The following is a 12,621-nucleotide window of genomic DNA, read 5'->3' as shown; positions in this document are numbered from 1 at the left end:
CACTGACCAAGAGGACCTGGGGCGAGGAACAGAGGTCTGCGACATCTAGCAGGGGGTCTGGCCAGGAGGACGTGGCCACAGCAGCAGCAGATTAGGATCAAACAGAGAGAAGGTTGTCGGATTCTTGGAACAGGCCAGGAGGACCGTGTGAGTGGATCAAAAAGAATATGGCAGGGGCAGCTGGGTAGCTCAGTGGATGGAGAGCCAGTCCCAGAGATGGGAGGTCCTGGGTTCCAATCTGGCCTGATACTTCCTAGCTGTGTGACCCTGGGCAAGTCACTTAACCCCCACTCCCTAGCCCTTACCATTCTTCTGCCTTGGAACCTATACACAGTATTGATTCTAAGACAGAAAGTAAGGATTAAAAAAAAGAATATGGCAGAGAGAAAGTCATAAGATGGATAGAAAGGTAGGAGGGGCTTAAATTATTTTTACTGAAGGGCACTGAATGACAGAGGTACAGGCCTGACCATGTTATTCCTCCTACTCAATAAACTCTAGTTTATTACCCCTAGGATCAAATAGAAATGCTCTGACATTCAATGACTCCTTTACTGAACTTTGTCAATAAAATACAATATCCTAGAAAAATAGGGACCTAGTTTTATAAAATCTTTCACACCCGATTTATTTGGAGAACTTCAAAATGTGTGGGATGTCTCTACATAGAGTAAAGCAAAGAGCTGGAATTAGCCAAACATTGAAAAATTAGAAGACGGCTAAATAAGTTCTGGTATATTCTGTTACATAATATTTTATACTAATTTATATTAAGGTATCATTGACTGTTCATGGTATATATTAATACATTAATTGATTATTAATATATCATACTAGTATTTTTATGTTATGCTAATGTTACTATTATATAAGAAACAGAAAATGTAAAACTAAAGATAAATATGGAAGAGTCTTTATGAAGTGCTAAAAAAAGAAATACAGGACTAGAATGACATGTTCATTGACAACTATGTTACACAAACAAAAATGTAGTAGGAGGTAAATTACTTGTTAAAGCAGTAGTAAGAGTAGGAGGAGGAATAGAAGTAGTAATAGTAAGCATTTATGTAGCACTTACGTGCAAGGCCCCATACTAAACTCCTTACAATTATAATCCCACTTGATCCTCTTAACAAGTACTTTAGGTTGACTTGAAAGGGATCAAAGAGCAAAAGTAGTTTTTGTTTGCTGTTTATTATTTTGGGTGATTATTGTTACGGGGTAAAACATTTATGTAAGATTTTTATCCTGGTTGTGTAAGTGTGTCATTAATTATAAGTATTACATGCCTAATTAATGGAAAGCTTATATTGATCACTGATATCCAAGAAATGTCAAAGATTTAAAAGAAGATTCCCAAAATCAAGACGCTAAACGTCATGATGATTTATAGGAAGATATGAACAGGTTGAGAAGACACAAATAGGTTCAGGATGTTTCCTAGAAGGAGTATGCATGGCAATAAAATAATAAGTTTACTGAATACATTAAAAAAAGTAAAATATTAAGAATTGCTCTAAAAGACCCTATTTTATAATGCCCTTCACATAATGTTCAAAAATACTAAAAGGCTAAAGCTAGGGAGAAGTTGTGGCAAAACTGGGACACTAATATACTGCTGGTGGAGTTGTGAATGGATCCAACCATTCTGGAGGGCAATTTGGAACTATGCCCAAAAGGCGCTAAAAGACTGTCTGCCCTTTGATCCAGCCATAGCACTGCTGGGTTTGTACCCCAAAGAGATAATAAGGAAAAAGACTTGCACAAGAATATTCATAGCTGCGCTCTTTGTGGTGGCCAAAAATTGAAAAACGAGGGGATGCCCTTCAATTGGGGAATGGCTGAACACACATTGTGGTTTCTGATGGGGATGGAATACTATTGTGCCAAGAGGAATAATGAACTGGAGGAATTCCATTTAAACTGGGACGGCCTCCAGGAAGTGATGCAGAGCGAGAGGAGCAGAACCAGGAGAACGTTGTACACAGAGACTGATACACTGTGGTACAATCCAATGTAATGGATGTCTCCATTAGTGGCAATGCAGTGATCCAGGACAATCCTGAGGGACTAATGAGAAAGGGCACTATCCACATCCAGAGAAAGAACTGTGGGAGCAGAAATGCAAAAGGAAAACATATGATCAGTCATGTGATTCGATGGAGATAAGATTAGGGTTTTGATGTTAAAAGATCACTCTATTGCAAATATGAATAATAAGGAAATAGATTTTGAATAATGATACATGGATAACCCAATGGAACAGCCTGTCAGCTCCAGGAGGAAGGAGGGAACAGGGGTAGGAGAAATCATGATTCATGCAACCATGGAAAAATATTAAAAAAAAAAAAGACTAAAGCTAGGAAGCTACATCTGCTTAATGCATTGAACAAATATTTATTGAGCACCTCCTCTGTCCACTGTCCTCTAATGTATGCTTTATAATGAATTTTTGTTCTACCAGAGGCAAATATGAACAATGTGATTGTTAAGAAAATTGAAAATTAAAGAAAAAAGATGAAATGATAGAAGCATTAAAGCTGTAAGATTAATATGGGTTGAAATATTGATAATAACACCCAAAAATATGGCATATAGCCTTAAATTTAAAATAATCATTATGAAATGTTACTACAAATAATTTCAAGTAAGTGCAAAAAGAAATGGCTGCAAAGTACTAACTCACCTGTCACAGCTCAGAGTAGCAATATATTGGCCCAAAGGATCCCAGGTAACTCCTTGTACATAACTCTTGTGCTCATTAAATATGGAAACTTTTTGACCTAGAAAAGCATATAAAATAACATAAAACCCCTATTCAAGTTTAAGTGGCATAAATTATTAAGTAATATTCACTTTGAAGTGTTCATCTAGAAACTAACCATGTTCTTCTCCCTGTGAAATTTGTTATTGTGAGTGAATTGTCATCTGACTTGTATTCTTTTGAAGCAGAAAGGGAATTTTGGTACAGAAAAAATAATTAAATTAATTTATAAAGATATGAAGGGTCTAGTAGCAAAAAGAAGCAGATAAAGAACATTCATTTATGGCAAACTGATAAAATTCTAGTGTGAAGAAAGAAAGAAAGTCCCAAGGACTGCTAGGAGGACCAAATAGAGAAAAGGACAGGGAAGTGACGGAGACAACACAGCTCTGTAGTTCACTTGAACATATCTGGTTTTGAGAGAACGAGAGGTTAAAGTCACAAGGCGGCACATCAATTTGGGGGACTCTAAGATGTCTAATTAAGAACTGCTGGCTTCATAACTAATGGGGTGGGGATTCTTCTTGAAGGAGAGCTTCTTTTACTGAGCACCAGGAGTTCTCACTTGAGCCATTAAGCACAATGAAACGCCTAGTAGGAGGAGGGCGGGCAGACACAATTAAAAAGGTTGCAGAGCAGGACCATAATCAGACAAGCAGGCTTCAGCTGGTGTACGTAGGAGGCTTTTGACTTGAACCTGTTTCGTTTTGGGGACTGGCAGAGGGAAATGCTGGGAGTCTTCTTACCAGAGGAGAGCTGAATTCTGCTGCAATTTCAGCTATTTGCCCTTTAAATCTATCTACAGATTGAGACGTGATTTTCTCAGAAGCTTCTGGTGGACTTCTGCTGCTCCCTTCTGGCCGGAGGGAAAAAGCAGGAAGAAAACCAGATGCTGCAGCTGCTTTGCTATAAAAATAGGATGAAGCTGATTGGACAAAACGGCATCCTCACAAACGAAGAGCTGAGAGGGCTTGTCTGCATCGCCTAGAAAGTCCAAATGAAGGGCAATTCACTAGGAACTGTTTATTATTCTCAGGACAGTGTAACTACCTCTGTAGCCCTCTTTTTCATCTTGGAATCAGTGCTATGTATCCGTTCCAAGGCAAAGAATGGCAAGGGCCAGGCAATGGGGGTGAAGTGACTTGCCCATCGGCTGAGCTAACAAGTTGCACTCCCCCCGCCCCCCGTATCAACGTCAGGTAAGTGTCAGCGACAAAACATTGACCCTCTTCGTCAATGCCAAAGGAGGAGAGATTTACTCAGCAGGAATAGCGGGGACAAGAAAGAGAGCCCAGAGCAGAGAAGCAGCTTCTGAAGATGCACATTATTCATTAGGGACATCAAGGCTGAAGCAGAGTTCTCTGCTGCCTCCCAGGGACACACAATGTCCATGGCTCCTGCAGTATCCCCAAAGACGGGTCCACTGGGGGTACAACGGGAGCCAGGTTTATGAGTTAATTTTGATGTATTTATTGTTTCTGCACTGCTTTATACAATAAATGATGTATTGAATATCACTGAACTTAAAAGTATAATTATTGTGACTCATATGGGAAAAATACTGTTGGGGATTCAAGAACTCCAGTGGCAGTACAGTAGAGGGACTGTATCCTCCCACAACAGTTATCCCTAAGACCTTGAGTTTGGGGCACAGTCACCTGGAGAAAGCCTTTCTCTGGGAACCCAGACTTACTAGAGTGAAGACAAATTGGGATGAGTGAGCCAGACCAGTAAAAGTGGCTGGCTGTGCCCAGTTTCAGATATTAACTGGTATGAATGTGTGTGTTGGGAAGTGGAGAAGAAAATCTATGCCAGACATGCTACACATCTGTTACACATAAATGAATGGGATACACAGGGTGACTTTACACAAAATACAACTTCTGGAAAGAAGCAAAAGGCACAGGATAATACTTAATAAGAGGTGAGTTCCGTGGTAACTGAATTCTACTTAGAATTAGAATTGTCTCTAACGATATGTAGGGAAGAAAAATAATAACAAAATTAATAGGGATTTATTCAAAGTTCTAATGGTAAGCATAATTATTTATCTTAACCAAGTTGGCCTGTTTCCATTATACTTTGGATCTCACAAGTGTATACTTAGTGAACATTTTCTTGAAATGATATCTGAATATAGCAGAGAATCTAAAAAACAATTATCATTCACAACACAAGTTTAAAACCAAACCCTGACTTATATCTCTTGGCAGACGTAATTCTTTCCACAGACTAAGTAGTTGATGGTACTGGGCTGCTGCTGAACCATCCATATGCTTATTCTAGTCAGGTGAGGAAAAGCATGAAATGCATTAGTAGTCATCTCTCTGGCCAAAGAGGACAGTGAAATTAGTTTGCACCACAAGGAATAAATCTATAGAACCGTAGCTTTATCAGTTCTAACACTTGGGTTCACCAGTCACACACAGCTGTAACACAAATGTTAAGTATGTGTGTGTGTGGATCTACGCACATCTATGTACACATAGGCACATAAGTACTATTAACAGACCGTTGAATAGTAGGTTAATGTGGTTTTACTTAGTTTAAATGGAAATGGATTTATGAAGAAGGAAATCATGAAGGCTGTTGTACTTAGCAGGAAGACATCTGGGAAAAAAGTAATAGACAAAAAGTTCAGAATGCAATATACATTTTTAGACACCATGTGTTGATCTATTTGCTTGATATTTATTCAAAAGAAGACAGTGAAGATGATGAAACCCAATGTGAGTTAGTCCAGTCATTCTGAAAAGCATTTGGAATTATGGCCCTAAATTTACTAAACTGTGCATACTCTGACTCAAAAATAGAATTATTAGTATTATTATTACTATTAGTATTATTATTATTAAGGGGATGAAAGAAAAAAAGGACTCGTATATCCAAAAGTATTTATAACCGTTTTTCTTTAGAGTAGTTAAGAACTGGAAAATAAGGAGACGATCATCTACTGGGAAATGGATAAAGAAATTATCCTGTATGAATGAACAGAAACAGCACGAGTGCCATTAAGAAACTATGAAATTGGATGGTTTAAAGAACTCTGAAAAGACCTATATGAGTTGATACAAAAGTGTATAGAACCTGGAGAAAAAGTACACAATAATGACATCATTCCAAAAAATCTACTTTGAAAGACTTGAGAACTCCAATCAATGCCACGGTTATCTACTAGAAGATGATGATGAAGTGACAGAAAGGCGATGAACTCAGGATACAGAATAAGACGTACATTTTCAGATACAACCAATGCAAGAATCTGTCTCATCTGACTATGCATATTTCTAACAATTTTTTTTCTAAGGAAGGGTAAGAAAGTAGGAAGAAAGTAACAGCCCTTTGGAAAAAAAGAAAAAGAAAAGAGAAGAATAAGGTTACTGAGGTATCTTTTATTTGTAATGCCGAGAACAAAAAGAAGCAAAAAAAAAACAGCTTTGAAAGTTCTATGTTGAACTTATACTTAGAAGACCAAACTGTATGCAATAAATTTGGCATTGAAAATATAATCATCTTGTTCTATTCTACTCTGTATATGGAAATGCCTCATTTTATTTGGGGTTTAAGTTCAAAATTAAATTATTTCTTTTTTAAATAATGCAAAAGAAAGAAAAAAGAATCAGTGAAATATTAGAAAATACATAGAAGAGAACAGAAGTTTCAAAAGAAACATAGTCAAGCAGGGCAATTTTGTTATTACTAGTCAAATATACATAACAATTATGAGAGAAATTTAATTTTAGATAAAATTTTCTTTGTATAATTAAATACTGATGTTTAAGTTCACAGAAAAAAAGAAAAAAACTTATATTTAAAAATAATAGAGAAGAAACCTTAAGGGGAAAAAAAGAATGGGGGATAGGGTGAAACTTTGGATTTATTCTAGTCAAGATTATTAACCGCTACCTAGATAAGCCACGCAGGAGTGAGGGACAAAAGAAACTCTTTAAGATGCAATAATAATAGTCTGTTTCTAAAGAGAGGCCTGAAGGTACAATGAAATCCATCAATAAGCATTTATTAAGTACTAAATAGTCTTCTTATAGGTTCTTTCCCTAAATGTACTCTATAGTCCAACTATGCTGGGTTATTTACTATTTTTTTAAACCTTACCTTCTATCTTATAATCAATACTAAGCATTGGTTCCAAGAGAGATGAGCAGTAAGGCCTAAGGCAATGGGGGTCAAGTGACTTACCTAGGATCAGAGCTAGAAAATGCCCGAGGCTAAATTTGAACCCAGGACCTCCTATCTCCAGGCCTGACTCTCTGTCCACTAAGTCATATAGCACCCTTAGGCTATTTACTAGTCCTCACATATGATACTCAATATTCAATTTAAAACTTCAGGGGGGTGAGGGGGCAGTTGGGTGGCTCAGTGGATGGAGAGCCAGGCCCAGAGACCAGAGGTCCTAGGTTCAAATCTGGCCTCAGACACTTCCCAGCTGTGTGACCCTGGGCAAGTCACTTAACCCCAATGCCAAGCCCTTACCACTCTTCTTCCTTAGAACCAATACACACTACTGACTCTAAGACAGACAGTAAGGGTTTAAAAAAAGAAAAAAGGGGGAAAAGAAGAAAAAGAAATGAAAAAAGAAAGAAACCTCAGATTCTGAGAGATGCAGGTGATGGAGGAATATTCCAGAAATTCAAAACACAAAGGGAAAAGGCATCCTATGTCTGGACTAGGAAGCTGGCCAATAGAGTTGTATTGTAGGGTGTTTAGAGGAGAGAATGGGCGAGATCACAAAGACAGGAAGGACACAGAATAGGAAGAACTTTAACCAAGAACCAGCGCTTCCTGGGATACTCTTGTACTCAAAGGAATAATGAATTGGAGGGATTCCATGTGAACTGGAACGACCTCCAGGAAGTGATGCAGAGTGAGAGGAGCAGAACCAGGAGAACGTTGTACACAGAGACTGATACATTGTGGCACAATTGAACGTAATGGACGTCTCCATTAGTGGCAATGCAGTGATTCTGAACAATCTGCAGGGATCTAGGAGAAAAAACACTATCCACAAGCAGAAGATAAACTGTGGGAGTAAAAACACCAAGAAAAGCAACTGCCTGACTACAGGGGTGGAGGGGACATGACTGAGGAGAGACTCTAAATGAACACTCTGGTGCAAACACCAACAACATGGAAATGGGTTCGAATCAAGGACACACGTGAAACCCAGTGGAATCACGCGTCGGCTATGGGATGGGGGGGGGGGGAGAAAAGAAAATGATTTTTGTTTCCAATGAATAATGTTTAGAAATGACCAAATAAAATAATGTTTAAAAGGAAAAAGAAAAAAAGGACCGACGCTTCTATTGGAGGCTCACTGAACAGGGAACGGCATGGCCAGAGCTGCCTTTCAGGAAAATGACTGGTGCTGTGCAGGGAAGAAAGGATGCGGGGAGACCAGGAGACAATCCTCTGGTGCTGAAGCCCCAGGGGCGACTTAGGAGAGAGCCTGGACGGGGGCAGGCCGTGCCCTTGGCAGTAAGAGGGCAGTTCAGGTGGGAGACGAGACCGACAACGCTCAAGGTGAGCCCCCTAAAGGCCCTTCTTTCTGAACTGCCCCGTGCCCAGCGGGTGATGCAGGATCCCGGCTCCGCAGACACCGAGAGATCTGGGAACGGAGAGGAAAAGGACCCTGGCAGGTGCGGAGGATATCAACAGAAGACTGTAAAGAGAAGAGGCCACCGGACAGCGGGCCTGGCTGATATGACCTATGACGAGAGCATCTTCAGGTGAACGAGCCGGGCAAGGACAAAGAAAGCCGCGAGCCCAGCGAGATGTGGACGGCATTTGCCTGAAAAAGAGGAGCACGATCTCCGAGGAAAGCTGCGGCCGTGGCAAGGCGAGCCCGGTTCCCCTGGAGAGGAAGAGCGGGGTATGTCTGTGGGCAGCAGAGAACGAATCATCAGTCTGCGAGAGGCTGAAAGGACGAGAGCGGGTCATGTTCTAGGGACGGCGGCATCTACGGAAGATGTAACGGGGAGCCGAGGCAAGAAGCACCAACGGGACACCAGAAGATGCGAGCAGAGAACGCGAGGCGCTCTCGTAGGGATACTGGGAAGGGAAGAAGAGGATGCTCCTGGCAAATGGCTTCCATGGATGGGGAGGAGAGTAGGTAAAGGGAGGTTCAAGGTCTCCACAAAACTGTCATCTAGTGATTGCCCAGGCACGGAATACTCACGGAACCTAGTTCCACACACGGAGGCGCACTTAGGGTTCTTGGCAATATTCTGGTGCCCAAAGAACGAGCCTTATGACTGGCTCACTCGTCAGCTTCCATCACAAAGAAAAATCCTTTCCACGGGAGAGCCGACCATCCGCATAAGGACACTAAAGGGTTTTTTCTTAGTGTTTTTGTTGTTGGGCATTCACCGTGATTCCCAAAGACGGGAATGACGAGAGAAATATTTATCAGTTACCTTTAGCAACATCCCATATGATAGCTGTGTTATCGACCGAAGCAGAAGCCATTAAATTTCCATCAGTCATCCAGCAAATATCATAGACATCCTCTAAGTGCCCTCTGAAATACAAATTAGAGGCAGAAAGAGATTAGATAATATCTCAGCGTCACAGTTTTAAAGGTATAAATTGTTTTAAAACAGAGTTGGTTTGATTTTTAAGTACATTAGAACAAGATTTCTCTAAAGAAAACATTACCAGAGTAGAGGCTACATAGCTACCCAGGTCCCCTTACAGCCAGCTACATTAAAAGAAATTTGTAACTTAAAGTAAGCAAATTTAATTCAATTCTGCATAAGGATATTTTATTTTCTTTTATAATTCAAAAATTGTTCCATCATATTTTAAGGAAATGTTTAAAGTAGACTTAATTTACCAAAATGTGCATTTAGTTGAAATAGAAATGTGAAAAGAGTTACCTTAATGTCTTAATGACGGCCCAGTTCTCCTTATTTAGTTGTGCCTCATCCTCATCCTGAAATGCAATTTGTTCTGGCTCCTTGTTATCATTAACTTTCCACAACAAAATGGCAGCATCTATGAGGTATTTAAATTGATGATAGATCCATATTTTATTCACCATTTCTGCAAATATTATTACTTTCTGACTTGTTGAGGGAAGGGAGGTGAGAGGGGTATTAAGCTGGTATTGTTAGCATCCCTGAAAAGAACAAGATCTTTCAGAAAGGATCTGTGACTGCATCAAAAAAGATCTGTGAGAACTTAACCATGAAGAACTCCCAGACTGTAAACTCTTTTTGCAGTAGACAGTATCCCTTAGTACAGGGGTCCCCAAACTAGGGCCCATGGGCTACATGCGGCCCCCTGAGGCCATTTATCCAGCCCCACCCCCCGCACTTCCGGAAGGGGCCCCTCTTTCCTTGGTGCTCAGTGAGAGGAGCTGTACGTGGTATCGCTCACATACAGCACAACTTCCGGTGACGTCATCCTTCGTGGGGCATCTTGTTCTGAGAGTAGCTGAAGGAGAACGAGGTGCCACACAAAGGATTATGTGGCTGCACCATGGAAGACGTCAGCAGGGTGAGTGGTGATCTGGGGGAGGGGATTCCACACTGTGTCTACGGCTGCCCGGTACAGTGGTAGTGGGGATGGGCCTGTGCAAGGTGGGACAGGCCCATCCCAGCCAGCGCTGCAGCCTCCGCTATCCCAGCCAGCCTCCACTATCCCAACCAGACAGTGTCACAGGCCCAGCACTGCCTCCAGTACTGCATACAGGCATTGGATAGCGGGGATCTGGCCTATGACATCAGCAGTGGGCCTCTGCTGTGAGAAGCCACCACTGCCACTGGGTAATTTTATAAGACACCCCCTGTTTTGGGGGGGTCAATTAATATAAGACAGTGTTTTATTTTCAAGGAAACACGGTAGTACCATGGCCCTCATACTCCCCCAGATGCACAACATAATGGCCCCTATTATAGGGGCTGCACTGTGTAGTAATGTGGGGAGAGACTTTTGGACAAAGGGAGGTAATAGGGGCCATTATGTTGTGCATCTGGGGGCGTGTGGTTGCCATTGTACTATGTGGGGGAAGTGAGGCTGTGTTGTTAATATTACGGTCTATAATTACTGATCCATAAATACAGACCACAAGAGGACACACACTAGTGTTGTGCCTTCTTTTTTTCCTGCTGTAAAATCTGATTCCATGGGTCCAGTGTAAGCCTGAGGTAAAAGTGGGGTTCCACCAATATGGCCACTGGTAAGGCTGAAATGATGTGCACTGGGAAGGCTGCATTGATGGACACAGATCAGAGTGCATTGATGGGCAGTGCAGCCTGTATGCCTCTGTGTGGGCAAAATTATTGTTGGTATGTTGTTTTTGTAGGGCTGTGTGAATGTGTGTGTGTGTGTATATGTGTGTGTGTGTGTGTGTGTGTGTGTGTGTGTGTGTGTGTGTCTTTTGGTATTTTACTAGTAGCAATTTGGAATCCCTAGGAAACAATGACGTCAAGAAAGAAAAATGGACTCGGACTGTAGGATATTCAAAGAACAGTGGACTTACGATTACTTTTTCATGCAGTACAAGGAAAGTGCTGTGTGTTTGTTAGGCCAAATATAGTGTTTGTGTTCAAAGAATACAACTTGCGTTGACACTATCAAACTCAACAAAAAGATAAATATGATTGTTTGGTCGGAGATGTGAGAAAAGATAAAATATTAAAACTGAAAAATACATTGACAAGTCAGCAAAATACTTGTGTGAAGCAGAAGCAGCTAAATATTTCATCACTGCGAGCAAGCTTTCAAGTTGCCAAGCTAATAGCGTGCCCTGGCAGACCATTCGTGGAGGGAGACTTTGTTAAAGAGTGCCTTCTTTCTGTTGCCGAAGAGATGTGTCCAGAAAAGGCAGGCTTATTTAGCACAGTTAGTCTTTCAGGATCTACAATTACATGAAGGATTGAAGAAATGGGAGACAATTTGCATCAGCATTTGTAAAACTCCGCAAGAAAACTTTTCCATTTTTCCTTGGCACTCGACAAGAGCAATGATGTTTGTGATTCTGCACAACTTCTAATTTTTATTTGTGGGACGAATGACAATTTCAAAGTCACAGAAGAGCTTGCTGCCCTGCAAAGCATCAAAGGAACAACTACAGGAGAGGATATCTATGGAAAGTTTTCCCAAACTGTGAAGGATTTGGAGCTGGACTGAGATAAACTAGCCAGTGTGACAATTAATGGTGCTCCTAGCATGGTGGGGTCTAATAAAGGAGAGTAATTGCTTGCGTTAACCAAGAGTTGGACAAACATAACCATTCTCATCCAATAGCCATACACTGCCTCATCCATCAACTGCTATGTAGTAAATCACTGAAGTGAGACTCTGTTATGAAAATTGTGGTATCTTGTGTTAACTTCATTAGAGCTAATGCACTAAACCACAGACAATTTCAGGAATTTCTGTCTGAGCTAAATGTTGCCTATGAAGATGTTCTGTACCACACAGAAGTCCATTGGCTGAGTTGAGGGAGAATTTTGAGACATTTCTATGACTTACTTCCACAGATTACAGCTTTTATGCTTTCAAAAAACAAAGAAGTACCAGAGCTCAATGAAGCAGAATGGAAATGGCACCTCGCCTTTCTGACAGATGTAACAGAGCTACTCAACAGTTTCAATGTGCAACTTCAAGGAAAAGGGAAGCTCATCTGTGATGTGCAATCACATGTGAAAGCATTTGAAGTAAAATTGGGCCTCCTTATCAAACAAATGAAGGAGGAAAATTTCTGCCATTTCCCCTTAACTCAAAATCTGTTAGCAGAAAAACCCTTGATTACATTCCCAAAAGAAACATGTGTGGATTCACTGAAAAAGTTGCAAAAGGAGTTCCAATTCAGATTTAAAGAGCTTCATCTCCAT

General features: G+C 40.8%; 1 protein-coding gene across 2 annotated transcripts in view; it reads right to left on the bottom strand.

The window, feature by feature from the left end:
* The window catches only part of CHAF1B (chromatin assembly factor 1 subunit B), a 41,607-nt gene that overhangs the window by 19,267 nt on the left and 9,719 nt on the right, over nucleotides 1-12,621 (bottom strand). For both annotated transcript variants that reach the window (XM_007493153.3, XM_007493154.3), the window contains exons 4-6: nucleotides 9,658-9,775; nucleotides 9,196-9,299; nucleotides 2,687-2,783 (exon numbers count right to left, since the gene is read on the bottom strand). In XM_007493153.3, the coding sequence (XP_007493215.2) occupies nucleotides 2,687-2,783; nucleotides 9,196-9,299; nucleotides 9,658-9,775 (319 nt within the window). The remainder of the gene's footprint in view (nucleotides 1-2,686; nucleotides 2,784-9,195; nucleotides 9,300-9,657; nucleotides 9,776-12,621) is intronic.

The sequence above is a fragment of the Monodelphis domestica genome, chromosome 4 (assembly GCF_027887165.1).
Source record: "Monodelphis domestica isolate mMonDom1 chromosome 4, mMonDom1.pri, whole genome shotgun sequence".
Taxonomy (NCBI): Eukaryota; Metazoa; Chordata; class Mammalia; order Didelphimorphia; family Didelphidae; genus Monodelphis; species Monodelphis domestica.
This window is presented reverse-complemented; position numbering and strand designations above follow the sequence as displayed.